Source organism: Taeniopygia guttata, chromosome 4A, assembly GCF_048771995.1.
Source record: "Taeniopygia guttata chromosome 4A, bTaeGut7.mat, whole genome shotgun sequence".
NCBI classification, from domain to species: Eukaryota; Metazoa; Chordata; class Aves; order Passeriformes; family Estrildidae; genus Taeniopygia; species Taeniopygia guttata.
Genome location: NC_133029.1, coordinates 15,944,062 through 15,962,840, shown reverse-complemented (window position 1 = coordinate 15,962,840; position 18,779 = coordinate 15,944,062). Strand labels below are relative to the sequence as shown.

General features: G+C 49.4%; 1 protein-coding gene across 24 annotated transcripts in view; it reads right to left on the bottom strand.

Moving 5' to 3' along the window:
- ARHGEF9 (Cdc42 guanine nucleotide exchange factor 9) overlaps window positions 1–18,779 on the bottom strand; it is a 201,353-nt gene that overhangs the window by 9,471 nt on the left and 173,103 nt on the right. For 23 of the 24 annotated variants that reach the window (XM_072929240.1, XM_072929241.1, XM_030272856.4 and 20 more), the window contains 2 exons: window positions 10,059–10,302; window positions 9,345–9,413 (listed from right to left, as the gene is read on the bottom strand). In XM_072929240.1, coding sequence (XP_072785341.1) covers window positions 9,345–9,413; window positions 10,059–10,302 — 313 coding nt within the window. Of the gene's footprint in view, window positions 1–596; window positions 669–9,344; window positions 9,414–10,058; window positions 10,303–18,779 lie in introns of all 24 variants that reach the window. The other variant, XM_030272858.4, reaches the window with a different exon arrangement.

Here is an 18,779-nt window from a genome sequence, read left to right as displayed (position 1 = left end):
TCTCAATTGACCAGTCTGGTTTCAGCCCAAAAACGGCTGCACAAAACGCAGAAAAGGCTGATTCTGCTCAATCCAAACTGGGAGCAATGGATGGACTGGCAAGGCTACGCTTTTAGGGTTGAGGTGCTCAATTCCCACACAGGTGAGCCATGGCTCCTGTGCAGGAACGGGGAGAGGGGATGCTGCCCTTACAGCTTTCCCACAGAACGAGGGGCTTCAGCATCCTGTCATAAAGGATGGTGTGTAAAGGGTGGCTCTGGGTGACTGAAGTGGAACAGAAGGGATGTGTGTCACCACCAAAGCGCAGCCTACGGGGCACAGTGACACAGTCTGGATGTCCTTCCCCACAAAGACAACCCCTCCTTCAGCCTCGGGGCAGTGGGGCCAGCTGGAAACCATGACTCCAGGAAGGAGAGAGGAGCAGGGCTGTGGAGCAGCTTGCTGTAAGCTCTGGCCATCTCTGGATCATGCAGAACTGCTCTTCCTTCTGCAGGAGGGGGCCGTCGCCTCCCAGGCTTTAACCACAGCAGCGAGGCCACTGTCCCCAAGCAGCTCAGTGTCCTCATCTGGACAGCGGGATGGCATCCCCCACCTACCTCACAGGAGGGTTGTGAAGCTAAATTAATTAATGTTTGTAAAACACTTTGAGATCCTCGGCTGGGAAGGTGCTGGAGAAGGCAAAATACGGTGATTAGCACCCAGGTACCAGAGCAAGGTGTGCACAGCAATGCGGCTCCTACCACACACAGACACGCCAGCGCTGGCCGGGCACGGACGGCGGCACACGACGGGCACTGACACACAGGGAAAGCCTCACGAGGGCACCCACAGAGCTCACCACACAGCTGGGCCAGGTGCTGCTTGGCACTCCTACTCTTTGGGGTAGGAGCTAAGAGTCCTTAGGGAAGAGAATTGATTCGCTTCTCCCTGCTAAGGAATTTACCAATGCTCAAAAGGTTCAGACCAAATGTCTTGAGTACATCTAACTGATTTCTCCTTCTTTACTGTATTTTCTGCAGCTCTTTGCCCACTGTAGAGAATAAGCAAGATCATTCCTCACAGTGGGCAAAAACTGCTCTGCGATTCACACTCATTAACCTTTAACGAATTCATCACAATTAGCAGTTCAAACTTACTTGGAGAGATCGACCTGGAGATGTTCTGCAGCTGTACCTGCATGCTGGAATAGTCACTCATCAAGGACTTCTCTACCCTGCCTTCCCAAGTCCTGTCTCCCACCTGCAGAGCTGAGAGCAGCCCCAGAGCTGTGCTGGGGTCACACCTGGGCAGGGGCAGCTGCAGGAAACCTGACACAAATTCTGCCCCACCCTCCTTGGTACAGAACTCCAAGGAACAGTTTGAATTTCCACCCTCCTTGGTACAGAACTCCAAGGAACAGTTTGAATTTCAATCACTGTGTGACTGAAACCCACAAGGGCACGGCACTGAGCTCCTCTCTGCCCACCTCTCCCATCCCTTCTCCTGGCACTGTCCTGCTCCGAGCTGCCCATCTCCAGGCTGGCCAATATGAGACCAACTGCAGAGGACAAACTCCAGCCCTGAGCCCATCCAGGAGTGCCAACCTTCTCCTGGAGGCCACCAGTCCTTGGCCAATTTTCCCAGCAGAGACTGGTGAGGGATTTTAGGATCTCTGGGAATGTTAGGATCTGTTACAGGTCCCTTACATGTCCAGAGTTGGGAAATAAATCTGCTTTGGCTCTCAGGCTGATCACAAATTACCTCACACAGTTCTCGTGCCACTAAAATTACTCATGTTCTACAACAGTAGAGCTGTGAATCTAAAACTGCTACTGGGGGGAACACAGAAATTGTTTTTAGCTTTGGAAGTCCTTAAAGCCACCTTGCTTTAGTGACATGGCCCCATGGCTTTGGCATCCTGTGGCTGGGCTCTTTACTGCCTCTAAACCAATTTGAGGAGAGTGAACTAATGTATTTTAATTATGATACAAAATGCTAGGAAACCTCCTGGATCAGCAAAATGCTGTGCACTTGGAAAGCTGAAGAAGTAGAGAAAGGACAGTCTGGCTGATGTCCACTGACAGTGATGGAGTTACTGCAAGGAATGGAATCCACCGTCTGTCTTCTCCAAAAGGGAAAAGGGCAGACTCCCCTGGCCAGATCACCACCAAACCCCACTCAGTTCTTTCCAAAACTCCTGAAAGATGTCTGTCCTTGCTCAAAACACACCCATGCACAGCCTTCCCCCTCCCTCCATAAAGCAGCTCTTCCCACAGGTGTATGTGTGCCCTGTGGATCTGGGCTACTGGCATCAACATCTGGGCTGGATGAATGCCAGAAGCTCCTCGCTGGTTCTACTGGTATAAGGAGCTGAAGGTTTCATATTTCTCTTGTTTATCCAATGGCCTGAAGGATCAAACCTGTGGATCTCAAGGACATGCACCATTGCCATGTGTGGGACATGCAAATAAAACCACTGTGCTCTGCTCATTCCAGAACACATTTCCTTGTGGAAGTGTGAGACAGCACTCTGCCATAGCCTGAGGTGCCCCAAGAATGACTTCTCCATTTTTTTTTGACACACCCACGTTCTGGAAAACAGAAACTGGGAGGGCAAGATTCACCTTAATCTGCACATCTTCCAATCCTAAGAAGGAGCAATTCTGGGAAAGGTCTGGCAGGCAGGTATTTTTCTGTTCTGTTCTGAAGTGGTTTGTTCCCTCATCAGAACTCGGGGCCATCGTGCAAAATTGTCTCTTGATGGATATTTTTTTAATATGCAAAGCCATAACTCTGCTGCAATCCACCAGAAAGAAATGAGCAAAGCTCTTTTCCAAGGCAATTTTGGGCAGCGTGGAGAGTGGAATTCAAAGCACAAAGGGAAGAATCAATGGATAAGGAACGATTTCCAGGCACAGCAGCCAAGTCCACCCCACGGGCAGAGCTGGAGCTCCTTCTGCTGGTTTGTGCCTCATTCTGCAGCGGGGCTGCAGCTGTACAGAGGGATTGCTCACAGGGCGGGGCTGGGGAGAGCTGCTCACGAGGAGAACAAGAAAATTCCCAGATTCATCATTTGGCTAGACAAAACTGGTGAGAGATGCTGCGCTGTCACTTGAAATCATGTCTTTTTATAGCACCAGGCAACGTCACTTGGAGCCTTTTGGATTTCTCAGCTCAGAATGAAACAATTAAAAAGATTTAAAACTGTCTCATTTTGCCCTTCTAGGTTGGTTTTTTTTTTTGGTGTATTTTTTTTTCCCAAAGTGTCTCTTCTCTTTGAAGCTACAACACGATTTCAGCAGCACGTGAAGCATGCTGGTAACCCACAGGCAACCCACAGGGACTCGTGCAGACAGATCATCCAGCAGGACAATGCCCCTGCCCGGGCTCACACGACACAGACACGGAGAACACGCACATCTCCTCCACACAACCATGGAAACTTGCCTTACAAGCTATTTACTCCGTCCTCCACCTAGGAGATTTTAGCTTATCCTTTGATCAGCAGCTATTTCCCAGGCTTCGCCCCCACCCTGCTGTCCAGGTCTCATCCTGCTCACTAGCCAGAGCTGGGGAGGGGACAGTGACATCGCCACCCCTGCTGGCATCTTCTGCCCTGGCCAGGAACCTTCCAGCTCCCTCAGAGCTCAACAGCAGCTCAGCCAACTTGGATCTTTCAGGGGGTGCTCAAAACCCCCCCAATTCATTTTCCTCCTGAATACCGTGACCCCACACGCAGGGAAGCCATGGACGCGCCTCCAGAGCACTAATTGTTCTATGGTTAATTACTCCTGTCACAGCAACGAGTTTAAGTTAAAGAAAAGAGCACAACTGGCTGGGTGGGTCCAGCCCTTTGCCCTCTTCAGCACTTTTCAACAGAGGATCTCAAAGCACTGCCCCACCACTCCCTGGGCCACCTGCAGGGCTGGCAAAGGATGTGTCTGGAGCTGGCTGTCCCCGAGGTGAGGATGGAGCTGGGAATAGGAACCCTCTGCCTGCCCAGGCAGTCCTGACCAGCTGGATTTCCTCCCTTTTCACCTCCCTGCCAAATCACCCAACTCTCACTTTGCTACACTTGCCCAGCTCCAGAGGAATTTCAGTGGTGCCTCAGCCAGGGCTCTTCACACAGCCAGGATTTCACTCCAGGCCCTGCTATTCCCAGGGATGGTGAACGTGCCTTAGCAACCTTTTCTAGCCACAAACCTCCCTTCTCTGTTCAGGAGGGAGAGGGCTGGCTGCAGTTTGAGAAATGCAGGAGGAAACAGTCATCTCATGTCCTGATGTTCCCCAGACAACCACAACATCTACCTACACACACTGAGCTAACCCGACCTTCTGGAGTCTATTTATCAAGTCTGCTACTGCAGCCTGATGTCATTATAGCAGACATTAAGATAATGATTCCTCGTGTGATAAGAAAAGCTAATCGAGGCAAGATGGAATAAATGATACTGGGGCTTTATCCATCAGAGCTGGGTGAAAACGAATTCCTGCCATCCTGTGTTTGTAGAGCCTCCCTCTCCCCCAGCACCCTGATCACACAGCTCACTCCGTGGCTTTCACTGATGGGAAAGGATCAGCTCACACCTGGAATGCTGCTGCACCCTCTGGGGAGCAACTCCTTCTTAAAACCCCTCACCAAACTCAAGGTGCAGGGGGCTCACAGACTTATTTCAGTGGGAAGTTCAACATGTCATTGATGTCAACACCTTGGCTCTTCCCACGAGGGCCATTAACATCTCACCAAAAAACTGCCTGGGTGGGACTTGATCAGCCAGTGCCACCAGTACCATCCTCAGAGGCCCCCCAGCCAAGGATTTATTCCTCATTTGCCCTAGCTGGTAGATCTGACTGGTTTCTGGAGGAGGCTGAGCACCCCAGCTGCATTCCAGATGCCATCAATGGGATGGTGCCTCTGGACCCACAGCACGGAGCACTGGTAGGGTCTGGATTTTACAAGAAATGGGCTAAACTCTGAGATCGTCCTGAATCTGTGGGGAAATACTACTGACAACACGATCAGCTCCATTCCTTCACCTCCCGTGCTGCGAAAATAGGGAAGTGACCCTGATTATCCGAAAATGCAAATGCCCCTCTTTGTTTCCAAGCAGTTGGGCTGGGTTGCTCAGGCTCTCGCAATCCCCCGAGGCTTTGCCTACACGTGTGAACCGATGGGGAAGCACGGCAGGGCCACATCAATCTCCTCAGCGAGGAAGATGCAATAAAATGGGATTAAAGAGCCAGGAGAACCACGGGAGGGACCCTGGTCAGCCTGTCCTGCCCAGCTGTGCTGTGCAGGGCTGCTGGGGGAGCAGAAGTGGGAGAGCATGTCTGGGTCAGGGCTTTTATGATATAGTTGGCTGTGAGCTCAAGTGATCAGAAAAGAATAAATTAACAGGAAAATCCAGTGATTCAGAGGGTGTTTGGTGACAGGCCAAGGCAGTTCATGCTGGCTGATGATTTAACCCCTCCTGGGTTTGCATGGCTGAGTGCTCAAGGGCAGGTTTAGTGGCAGCATCTCAGGTGATGCTGACTGAATCTCTGCTTACCTCATCCCAAAGACCTCTCAGGGCTGAAGGCATCTCCTGGGGGAAGGGTGCACAGGGCAGGGAGAGGAGCTGGGTGTAGTGTGGGGCTCAAGAGCTCTCCTGAGGTGGGACACACCCCCAGCTCACATTAAGGTCACTTATTTAAATCTCCACAGACATTTCCTTTCCCAGAAGTGGGCAATGGTGCTTTAAGAATAGAGTCTCCTTCCTGGGAGGACACCTTGACACCACTGGCTGGCAGCTGCTAGAAATATGAACAAATACCCCTTCTGTGGACAGGCTGTCCTGAAAGGGGCCAGATGTGGACAGAGCTGGGGATCAGAGTGTTCCTGCAGGCTGCAAACAAAAACCCCTGGAGGGGGGGATCACAAGTGGCCAGGGAACAGAGGCTCCTCATGGAGGGAGGCACTCCATGAGCTTCCATTTTCAAATGCTCAGAAATGGGAAAATTACCCTCCATTAACCTTTATCTACATTAAGAATTGACTGGAGATCCACAAGGGATCCGTTTTCCAGGCAGTTTCCACTCCTTCAGTCAGAGACAAGCACGGTGCTGGCAGAAGAGGCCAGCGCCACCCTCGTGGTGCCCTGTCCCTCAGTGGGACCCAGGCTCTGCACAGAACCTGCCCTCCTGCCCGGCTGCAGCCTGCTAAGATAAAATTTATTTGTTTTTCCAAGATAAAACAAATAAATTTCTCCCATTACTTCACTATTTCTAGGAGACACCAGACTGAATTCTCTTCCCAGTTCCCACAGTGCCACTGAAGGGCAGAACCAAGAGGCAAAACCTTGAACAATCAATACAAAAGGCAAACAGCAGCAACCAGCCCTTTTCTCTGTCACTGAGGTGCAGAGCCAGCACCACCCATCCACTGCATGTCTAATGGACTTAAAGAAGGCCAAAAACTGGTTGAATGCTGTCTTAAGGCACCTGGTCTAATATTATGTTCTGCCCAATCCAAGCAGGAGTGCAGATCCTGGGCTGCTGCCCATCATTAAGTGGGTCTGGCAGGGAGCCTGGCCCTGCACACATTGCTGGGCACACCTGAGAGCCACGAGGGGGCTGCTGCCCCACACAGCACCCTCAGCCAGGCATCCAACACTTCTCAAAACACTCCGAGAGTGTTCCCACTTAATCACCTGCATAAAGGTCCTGTTCGTTTTAAAAGCAGAGTTTTAAGGTTTCTTCTGCTGCTCTCAGCTGTTCTCCCCCTCTCCTGCTGTAGCCAGCAGAGGTTTAAATGCCTCTTTCTCAAACACATGCCAGCCATCTCCAGAGCAATACTTCTGGGAGGTGTGGTACAACAGTGCATGAAATAAGCAGCAGTTTATACTATTTGAAAAATGTTTTTCTGCTTCACCTCTAACAAAGTTGATTGCATTTTCCATTTCACCTCCTTCATGGCTTTTCTCTCTTCCTTAAGTGTTCTGTGACAGGGGAATTACCATAGTTTCCCATTTAAGAGGTGCAGGGAACAAGTGAGATTATCTAGGAACAAGTCTGTAATAGGCATCCTGTGACACAGGAGCTGGGCTGGCAGCACCTCGAGCTGCTGAGCTGTCAAGCCCTGCTGCAGCCACTCAGACCATCCTGCATTTAATTCAATTAATCTATTGAATACAGTGACCTATTCCTCCTTCTGAAGGGCTTCCCTGCTTTTCAGGTACAACTGATGCTCCAAAAGCAGCTCCAAGCCCTTTCCCAAGGCTCCAGTGGTGCTGTGGGGGGGCAGAGGCAGCAGCACAGCCCCTAGCACAGGCATACCTGCAGCCCCAAGTGCTGCCAAGCTCTTGGCAAAATTAAACGTTGTCAACATCTGTAAAATGCATAGGGCAAGATTTTAAAAATCAGTCACCAAAAGCCAGCTCTCAGGTGTTTCCTCCTACCTCCCTCTTCTGAGCAGTGCCAGCAGCTCCCTGCTCTGGCAGCCTCATGCCTCTCCTTGGGTCTTGGGCACAGGACAAACCACAGAGTAACAAAACTAAGAGTTCTCAGTGTCAATATTTAATTTAATCAACCTGAGACTGGCCTATGATCACCTCAGTGTAGGGCAAAGCATACAGAGCTACTGTTTTAATGACTCTATTTGTTGTTTTTCAGATTTCACACCCTAAAACCAGCCAGGCTGTGCTTAACTCGGTGCTGGGGTGTGACTGAACTTCTGTCTGGCTCAAAGACTTAATCCCATAAAAAGAACTGCCAGTGCCACAGCCTAAGCTGTTCTTCACTCCAGAAATGCTGACTGCTGTTTTAGGAGCTAATGAATTTCATAGTCCAAGAAGCCCAAGATAACAACCCCTCCTTTTTCATCTCAGAGAGAAAGAGAGAGAAAGACAAAGAGAGCAGACAGAGAGCAATTGCTGTGTAAGACACAAGTCTTGTCAGGCAGATTGTATTTGTCAGGATGCAAGTCCAGTAATTTACGTGGGAATACTGGCAGGCATGCTCAGGCACCTCCCAACTGTGTCACTTACTGGCTGAACAGTACAATTATTAATTAATACCTCTATTAATTAATAATATAATGAACTGAACAGCTAGCAATAATTGAACCTCGCTTTGTCACGGCAGTCATGCAAGTCAGGCTCTCTCCCAGTGCAGCTCCACGAGCCCTGTGGATGCTCCCGTGCTGAGGGACAGACATGCAGGTGCTGAGGGGCTGTGACAGGGCACAGGGACAGTGTGAGGCACCTGGGCCTGCTCTGGGTGTGCACACTCTGAGCTCAGAACATCTGGCCAGGAGAGTTTTTAGAGAACATCTCAGGAGACAACAGAAGTTAGTAGAGAGGAGAAGACTGATGACAATGGAGAGACACAGCAAACCAAGGAGTTCACAGCTGGCCTGGCAAACCACTCCTGGACCAGCAAAGCCAGTAGACAACACACAGGTGAGGCAGAAAGCAAAGAGCTCCTTCAGCTTCTGCAAAACCCCCCAAAACATCTGCACAGAGCGGGGACCAACCTGCCTGCACCTGACCTGAGCCAAGCCTTGAGGAGCTCTCTCAAAACCCACTTGTAGGCCTACTTGTGCTATGGTACTTTGGTAACAAATCAATACATCCACAACTGTGTGAAGCTTTGGAGAACTTGAGGAATGAACTCTCTGACCTTCCCTCTGTGTTGAGTATTTCAAAACCTGTAGCTGCAAGAGTTATTGCGAGAGAGAATTAATGCTGGCTTTGGCCAGTTGAGGCTCTGCCTAACACCAGGCAGGGCATTGCTCAGCTGGCTGCAGCCTGCCTGGCTGGGGAAATGAATCTGACATTCCAGAGGTACAGTGTCTTTACTAAAATACTTTATTTCCTAGAGTTGATGCTACTGTGCTGTCTTTAAAAAGTTACAGGCAGCCCCAGGGAAACAAGAGTGTCCCTTTCCTTTCCAGCAGCAGGAAAGGGGTACTCCCTCCCCAGTTCCAGCATTTTAGCAATTTTTTTTTCTTTTTTTTTTTTTTTTTTTGCTAATGGGAGACTTTGGGAATTAGCAGAACCTCTACACACCTCCGCACTCACTCCCATTTCAGCCTGAGATAAACAACTGAGATAGATTTCTGCCCCCAGGGACAGCTTCTGGACATCAGACTGGAGACACGAGATCAAATTCATCTCTGGTGCAGTTCCACTGGCTTTCAACCACCTTCGACCAGAGATTAATTTGGCCCACAGATACATTAAGGAAGGATACAAAGCACAAACGGTATTTGATATAAAAAGAGAAGGGAGGGGGAAGTTGAGGGGATGCTGGATCCTAACCCAGCAGGATTCAGCCCAGCCCGCTCCACCCTCACATCACCAGGCACAGAGCGTGTTGCCGGTTACCTTTTTGCTTACTGACTTTCTTTACTGTCATTGCCGCTTGCCGCTTTTGATTCTCAGAAATTTCAAAGCCTGGAAAAGGGAACACGGCAAACACAATTCAGAAGGTTGCTCACAAAGCCTCATTTCCTTTTGGGGAGGGGGATGCTCTGCACTGTTTGCAAACTCGGAATGCTCTGGGTGTTCTACTGAAAATCAACTCTTCCTTGGCCTCCTTCTAATCTCACTTATGCAGGGGCTGAATGAAAACTAAGATTAGAGCCATTTTTATTTATACAGCGTCATAAATATGCCCAGTGCTTTAGAGCTGAGCAACAAACTGAGCCTGGAGTGACACTGGTCACAGTCAGTTTAGGGGCTGGTGCAAGGGAAGGGCTGTCACTGACTTTGCTGCCTCCCCTCTGCATGAAACATCCCTAACCAGAGCAGGAGGATGCAGCCAGGAGACCCTGAAGGTGGATGGCCAAAGCCTTCCCTCTCCCACACACCCACAGAGCTCCAGGCTTGAGCTATGGGCAGAATTTGTTTATTGAGGGCCAAAAAGAACAGTAACTGAGCTGGAAAGAGACCTATTTATGACTAGGAGAGCAACCAAGGACATTTCAACAAGGTTAAACTGTAATTCTACCACAAAGAAAATAAGGGCTCCTCCACACATTGGGGCTAAATTAAACACTACCAACAGCCTCCTTTCAGATTCATTTCCACACTCCTCACCTATTTTTTCATCTTCTTTTACCATCTTCCTTTCTTCTCTGAAAGCTCTAAGCCATCGTAACTTCTCCTCCAGTTTCTTGGCAAAGAATAAGTGCATTTCCTCAGTCTCCTTGTTATGTAGTTTGAAGGCATTCTTCATGCTGACATTGAAGTCATCATCTCTCCCATCTTCTATATCCACCACTTCATATTTATCCATGTCTATGCGCCCTTTGTAATACAGGATATCCCTTCGGATCAGATCCTGCAGAGGGAAAAGGAGACAGGGATCATGGTGAGATCTCATGGAGAGCCTGAGCTCAGCAGGGAATTCCTGGGAGAGCTGAGGGAGAGAAAGAAGTGATGGTGAAAACCTGGTCAGATCCTTCAGTTCCTGGGAGAGCTGAGGGAGAGAAAGAAGTGATGGTGAAACCTGGTCAGATCCTTCAGTTCCTGGGAGAGCTGAGGGAGAGAAAGAAGTGATGGTGAAACCTGGTCAGATCCTTCCAGCCTCACCTCTGTGAACACATCTCTTGTTGGCCAAACAAGGCAGACCATAGGCAGAGAGGAACAAAATACGTGCCTGAGCTGCAAAATTCAGTTTGTAGGCACAAAGAAATGCCTCTGAGTAGGTGCCATGTTCCAGCATTTCCATATGGGAGGTTCTGCTCCACGGGGTGAGAAATGTGAGGCCCAGGCCCAGCAGGGGCCCACCAGGCTGTGCCATCAGTGCTCTGGCAGCACAGCCCAGATCTATTTTCCACACACATTCCCACTCCAGGGTGGGGCTGGTCTCTGCCCCTTCTCCCTGGGGCCCACTCCCACTCCCACACAGCCCACTGGTGAGAAACCACCCTGAGGTTCAGCTAAAGCCCTCCTAACCTACCTCTGGTCTCATTCCACCCCGGATTTAACCTCTTGATCCAGCTTAGTTTTTTGTCTTTTTCTCTCCTTGATAATTATAACCTTTTCAACCAAACCTGTTCACGTTCATCTCCTGTCTCAGTTTTCAGCAACAGCTCATTTCTCTGGTCTGGGAAGGAAAAAGTAAATTCCCCACTGGCCCCACATCTCTGCGCCTGTTATCTCAGACAACAAAAGATGATCATCAGAAAACAGAATGTTATTTCTCTAGTCATGGCCATACAAGGTGATTAAATTTATTTAAAACCAAATTCAGCAACACAATTAAGATTTCCTTCCTCTAACCACTCTCAAAAGTCTCTTAATATTTTGGTATATTAAATAAATTTAACCAAAATACCTTTGGATTTTTCAGAGTGCCCTAAAGATAAATGCTATGTCAAAGGATTCATTTGAGAGGAAAAATGAAGACAATATACAACATTTATTTATTCAAATAATATTTAGCAGTGAGGCTTTTTCATGATAAGCAGTAGGTATTATTTTAAATAAATTAATCTTAGAAAATAAACTTTACATCATAATGATTTAGCAAAATTGCTCATGAATCTGCCAGACAGTATTAACTATCACAGGACTGGCCAGAAGCTCACAGGCTTTAAATCCTGACTCCTTCCTCTGGAATGCTCTGGGCAGGGGGGGCATTTCCATTAACTAGTAACTTGTACAAAAACCTTCCTCTGGTGTAGGCCTGAAATAGTGATAGTCCAAAACATAAGAAAAAAGTATTTCAGGCTGAATAGGCAAAAGAAAATCTTTCAGTCTTGTCCTAACTTAGGAAATCGTTTGTTTCCCTGTGGAAAGGCTGCAAGAGCCACACAGAGCCTGATCAATCAGTCAATCCCACACAGGGTGCCTAATGGGAGGCTGGGGCTTGTTCTCATAGAGAACATTTATCTGCACCACGTTCCCAAACCCACCAGATACCAAATCAGCAGCAGGGATGTGCTCCTTACATCGGCTGCACTGCACCCATTCCCCTTCCCACTGCTGCTGAGAACTTCCAGAACCAGCCCCAACAAACCATGCTCCTGTGAGGATGGATCCAGTGGACCTTCCCAGGAAATTTTCATGATTGTGGAGAGATTTGTTCATTAGGTATTCAAGAATCAACAATCACAAGCTCTGAAACTCACAGGCTCTGTGCACTGCCTCTTTCCTTACACACACTAAACACATTTCCCCCCTCTTATCTTCCCAATTTTGACTCAGAAAACATTAAGAGTTGTTTTTAACTGCTACTGCCAAGTGAATGCTTTACCAGCTTTGTGCTTCCAGAGGACAATCCATGGGTTTGGACATGTCTGACTGAGCTGGTCCACACATTTCTCCTCCTGGGATGCAGCAGGAGCTGTCCCTGTCTCCAGTGAGGCTCCTGAGTACTGGATGTGAAGGTAAAGGTGCTGCTCAGGAGTTCCTGAAGGAGCAGCGAGGAGATAATGGAATCCTACAAGTGCCTCAGGAGATCAAATGATCCCACAGGTTTTTTATTGCTGGGGAAACGCAGGAGTGGGGAGCAGCAGCTCAGCTGCAGAGGGGGAAATGCCACTTTGGTCTCGAGCTGAGCAAGGGAAAGGCAACAGCACAAAGTTCCTGTCTGCCACTTCCACTGTCAATGGGAGAAGGAATTCAATAATGACTCCAGAAGAATCAATTTTTCTCCCAATGCTTTCCTTCAAAAGAAGGTGCATTCCTCACTTGCTGGCCATGAACTCCACACTGGTACCCTGAATTTATGAGACACTTTATTCCCCACACAAACATCTCATGAGCAGCACGTGCCTGGACATGGAGGACTTCATCCACAGCTGGCTCCAGAAAGTTCTGTCCATAGATTAACAACTGTAACTGGATAATTCCATTCTAAATGGGCTCAATTTCCTATTATCATGCTCTCTTCTTCTTGCCAACACTCAGTGAATGGATATTATTTCCCAACTGACTAAATTTTAATACCCATAATATGGGAAGCACAATAATTATTTGATCCATGGCTATTTTACCACAGCTTTTAAACAATAAAAGACACTACTCAGTTCCTTAGTGAAGCATGGCCCTCTTCAAACACCTTGCAGTGTAATTGAGCTCAAAAAAATGTAGGTACTCATCAGGCCTACAGCAGACAGCAAACAAGGCCAAACCTTGTTTTAAGGAGCTTTTTATACAAGTGGAAAAGAGGACAGAAATTGAGAGATCACAGAGGCCAGGAAGGGATGCTGCTAGTGTGGTCTCTGCCAGGTGCAGCAGCAGTGCTCCAACAGGAACCTGTTGCTCCTCACACCACCTTGTCCAGCACAGTTCTGTCCTTTTCCCAGCATATCCATGGAGCCAAACAAAACATGAGATTGAGGAAAGCACTGTGAGGCTGAGGAGGGAAATGGATTACACCAGCCTGGTGTAAGTACTGTGTGGCAGGAGGACAAAGCAGATCCGTGCACAAAAATGGAGATTTATCTGCTGCAGAAGCTGAGAGGAGCTCTGGCCTTGTGAGGACAGGAATGCTGTCCCTGCTCCTGGTTATCTCTGAAGGTTGTGAGTTCCATCCTCACATGGGGCACCACCAAATGTTGATTCCTTAACATCTTTTCTGCCTCTGTCAAGGTCGGCACTGAAGCACTAGAGATGGAATTTCGTGCTCAGGCTCAAATGTTTTTGTGTATTACTGTCCTACAAGTCATGAGTTCTACAGCATTCTACTAACAAGCTACAAAATGGCAAACCATCTTTCTCTACAAGTCTTTTAAGGCTAAACTATCCAATTAAGAAATGACACCTAAATTATTTTCACTTTTAACCCAATAACTAATCACTCATGTAGACTTTTCTGTCCAATTACATAAAACCACCCAAACCCATGGAGAAGAAGGTGAAAAAGAACAATTAGCCACTGCCCTAAGACCTCCATCTTGCCTTATATATATTTCTATATTCTAAACCCTTGAACTCTGAGTTTTCCACCCTGTGACATTACACACTTCTATTTAAACTCCACACCCATAATCCCAGTTCTATCATTCCATTTTGGAAGCCTTCTCCACTGCCTCAGGTCAAATGTAGTGTTCTCTCGTGAGTCTGTGCCTTTCAGCACAGAAAGTCTAAAATTCTCAGCATCCAGGGTTCCAGCAGTTATCCAGGGATAAATGAGAGAATTAGAATGAGAGAAATGAAGAAATTATTAATCTCTAGGATATAGCTTTGTTCACAGGCTGGCTCTGTCTGTTTGGTCCTGTTTATTACCCTGCCTGTGGCTCAGCCAGAGTGGCCATGGGCTGCTCTGCACTGGCCAGTTCTGAACGTCACACAAGATTATTTCTTGTAGTTAAATCAGGCAAGACCAAGAAAATTCAGAAACCCCCCAAAAGACTCTCAAAACCTTATCAGTGGGCAAAGGCTAAAGAAATGGAGCTGTTTAATCTAGAAAGGCCATTAACTAAAAAGGAATGTGCTGTTGGTATTCCACTATGCGAAAGCTGATCCTCTTTTAAGGAGGCTGGTGATCATTCTCCATTTTGATTGTGGCTTGGCTTAATTTACCACAGGGGAGAACAGGAAACTTGGAAAAAAAAAAGTTTCTATCTAGAAGAGTGGTGAAACCCTAGAACAGACAAAATAGGGAAGTCTTGGGATGGCATTCCTAGGGGATTTTCAAAAGAAGGTTAGACAAACATCCATCAGACATGATCTGAGTGTGCTTAATCCTGCAAAGGGAATAGCTGCTCTCCGGGGTCCTGCCCAGCTCTGCAGCTGCATGGTGTGTGAGAGGAGGTGCCAGATGGAGCAGGGCTGGGAGCAGGTAGGATGAGCAGGACCTGGGGCAGTGTGGGGCCAGCAGCAGGAGCAGAATGGCACAGACCAGCAGCCTCTGCAGAGCATCCAGCCTGCCTGCCTGCCTCTAAAGGAAATGGATGCATCTGGGTAATTTGCACTTATTTGTCTAAATATGATCTTTTTTTTACCCTACAGCTTCTACGATTTCCTTTTCTTCCCCTCGCTGAGGTTAATTAAGCTCTTCTGAATAATGCTCTGCAGCCTGTTCACGTAATCTGTACTAAGGATTCACAAGGAAAAGATGAAGCCAAAAAAAGTGGTTTGACAGGAGCACAAAGCAAAGTTCTGACAGGTTACATAAGCCCCCCCAGCTCTGCTCTCCAGGTGCTGGGCTGGGCTTTCTGGCCATGCTCAGGGCTCCCCTGCCTTGGGACCTGCCTGGGCCATCCCCTCTGCTCCCACCCCCTTCACTGTCCCCTCCTGGAAGGGGGAAGGTGACTTCATCTAACTGTGCTTGGAAGGAAAGAAATCTCCTTTGTGGCCAGCATGAGGAAAGCAAGGCTGAGCTCTATTGCAAAGCCTGGACACTGGGATGGGCTCCCACAATGAATTATGCTCCTGCTGGAGTGGATTTAGACACCTGCAGGAAGGGTTGCACCTGTAAATCACTGTTCAGTGGTTCCTTGAGTCCTGCTTGTCTTCTGTACTGCTTCTCCTGCTCTCCAGTTTTCATCTCTAACTTTCTTTCTGTCCCACTAGTCCAGAGCACAGCTCCTTGTGCCTGGCACTGCCTGTGGGAGAGGAAAGGTCAAACTCCCCAGGATACTCAAGGAGAAAAAGAACAATAATGACAAGGAGGGCAATCTGCAGTCACCAGTGCAAAATGGCATCACCAAAAGCTATTTAGAGGTTTCAGCAGCACAGGGCACCCAAAGAGGAAACGAGACCTGGCCTGGTCCCAGAGCTTCACCCCATGTGTGCAGCATTCCAGGAGTTTCATATTCCTCCTGTTAACTCCTGAGTGTGTGATGTACAGGGCTGGGTGAGGAGGCCTCAAGCAAGGTTTGGATTTAGGATGATGCCTCTTCTCAGCAGAGAAAAGCTGAGGGTTTACTCTGTGCTAGGTCACACTCGACTTCTCATGCAAATCATCCGTGAAACACAAATGGGGAAAGAGCCATTTCCAGCCGTGAGTCATTAGATCCCTCTCAGGAGCTGACAGGACAGGAGATGCCAGCCACAGAATAATCCATTACAAGTTCCTCACTGCATATGTAGGTTATTGGTGCTCCCGTTTATCAAACCCTGCAGATTCCAGTGGCAAAGGAGTTTCAGAATGACTCGGGGAGGAATTATGTGCTCTGAGGGCATGGATGCAGCCAGGCCCTGTGAGGACAGCTCCTGGTGCTCCAGGTGAAATGACATTTCTCCCTCAGCCCTTCCCTATCTCTACCATGGGATAATGACATTTATTTATTGTACAGATCAATGGGGAGCTCTAAGTAATCAGTGAGGGCTCTGATGGTGGATCTCTAACAGCTCAAAGCTGTGTGGGAACAGCTTAGCATTTCCCATGCCTTGGGATCAGAGCTGACAGCGCCCAGGGAAGCAGAGGAGGCCTGAGAGGCACAGGGAGGAGAGGAACAGGCTCTTCCAACAGGGATCAGCACTCCATCCCCACCAGCTTTACAGAACATCAGCAGTGCCCTGGAGCCATGAGGGACATCCCTGTCCTTGGGCAGTGAGGGCATTGTCCTGCTCTGCTCTGGGCTGGGGTGGCCTCACCTCCAGTGCTGGGGCAGTTTTGGGCACAACAATATAAAAAGGACATTTAGCCATTGGAGAGCATCCAAAGGAAGCCACAAGGATGGGGAAGGCTCTGGAGGGGCCTGGAGGAGCAGCTGAGGGCACCTGGTTTGTTCAGCTGGAGGAGACTGAGGGGAGACCTCAGTGAGGTCTTTGACATCCTCCCAAGGGGCAGCAGAGGGGCAGCTCTGATCTCTTCACTTGTGACCAGTGACAGCACCCAGGGAAGGGCTGGAGCTGTGCCAGGGCAGGCTCAGGCTGGGTATCAGGAAAGGTTCTGCCCCAGAGGGTGCTGGCACTGCCCAGGTTCCCCAGGGAATGAATGGGGAGGCCCTGAGGCTGCCAGAGCTGCAGGAGCCTTTGGACAGCACTGCCAGGGATGCCAGGGTGGGACTGTTGGAGGTCTGGGCAGGGTTGAAAAGCAGCAATCCCTGCAGACACCTCAGCAGAGATGAGTGCCCCAGTGTCCAGGGGAGAGCAGCCAGCCAAGGATGAGGCTGGACACAGACCCAGCCTGGCCATCCGTGCCCCTGGGGATGGGTGATGCCCAGGGAACAGCTGGTGCTGGAATTAGGCAAAAAAAGGGCTCACAGCAACTGCACCCCAACACCAGCTCATGGTTTGGGAAAGGCAGAGGTTGGGAAGAGCCTGAGTTGCCTTTTGCACTGAGTTGTGGGTGGGTCTCAGCCCCCTCTCTGTGATATCCCACTGGCCTGGGCACTGACTGCAAAGCAGAGGAGCTGAGTTTTCCAAAATACTCCTGGAATTTGTCCTGATTTTCCTGCTTGCCTGCTCTGTCTCTTCCCGCTGCCCAGCCTGCTGTGAGCAATGAGAGCATGGCACGCTGCCACTTTGCCATGTCTTTGGGTATCTTTAGTCATGAAGGCTTTCAACGTTCTTTGACTTTTTAAAAAAAGATTCCAAGCCTACATTTTTAAAGTCTAATTTACCTTTGATTAAAGCAGCCCAGCCTGCTTTTCATGAACGCCAAGGGGACAGTTTTCTGTAGCATTTGTCCATTTAATTTAACCCTACAATGGCTGAGTGTTCAGATGGGACAGTAACAGTGACACATGGTGGAGCTCAGTGCAGCACCACTCCGGGCCTCTCCTCGGTCCAAATGAGACCCTAAAGCTCAATGAACCCTTTGGAGTGTTTTTGTCCTAAATATTCTTGCTATCAGAAAATAAATCCAAGCCCTGCTAAGAGTTTGGATGCCAGAACCTGCGAGCTTTGCTCTGAGCCCTCGGACACAGCAGCTGGGCTGAGGGAAATGGGGTCTGTTCAGCCCAGCCAGGAATGAGCTGAAGGATGGATCCTATCAGGGACAGAGGGATGTCACCACCACCTCCCAAAACCCTCTCAGCCACTCACTTCCCACCCCAAACCTGGCAGGAGTGGCCCCGGGAGCCGAGCTGCTCTGGGTTTACGTAACTCCTCCTGCACAAGGACAGCTGTGCCGGGAGGTCGGCACATCCCTGCCAAATTATTCAGCACTGTCTGTCTCCTGAGCGGGGAGGAGGCGCTGGAGTCATCCTCAGCATCCGTGGAGCTGCAGTGTGGATGTGAGAGGGGAGGGCTGGGGCTGGGAGTGTTTGTGTGGCAGTGCTGTTTTCACTGCATGGATTCTGTGGAAGAGCACTGCCATTCTGGTGCCTCCTCCCACCCCGAGCCCAATCCCTGGGGCTGCAGAGCAGCCAGGCCAGGCCGAGTGCCTTTCCAAAGCACTGGTGGCAGGAGGAGATGGGAAACCCTTGTGCAGCCACATCAGTGCTCTGCTGGCCTGCCCAGCTGCTCCCAGGGGCTTCACATGGTGCTGATGAAAGGCCACAGCAGCAGGGGTAAGTTTTCAGCTCTGGAGGTTTGCCTGGGGACCAAATTTACACTCACTGCAATTCCAGGAGGGGTAAGTGTGGCACAGAGAGTTTTGCAGAGCATCCTGCAAATCTGTATGGTCACAGGAGGCTAAACCTGATCCCTGCCCACACAACCACACAGAGGTGGAGGACTCCAAATTCAGCCCTTTCTGGATTTTAGCTCCCCCAGTCCCTCTGGACCCCGCTCTTCCCTCTCTGCTCCCCCCAGGTTCCAGGTCAGCATGAGCCCCCTGTGACACGAGGCCCTGGGACATTGTGTCCTGGGCCCCTGTGACACTGCTCAGGGCCCGTCACCTGCACAGCCCTGCAAAGGCTCACCCAACATTCCAGGCTGTGGGACCATTCACAGGAATGTTTTCTTCCCTGG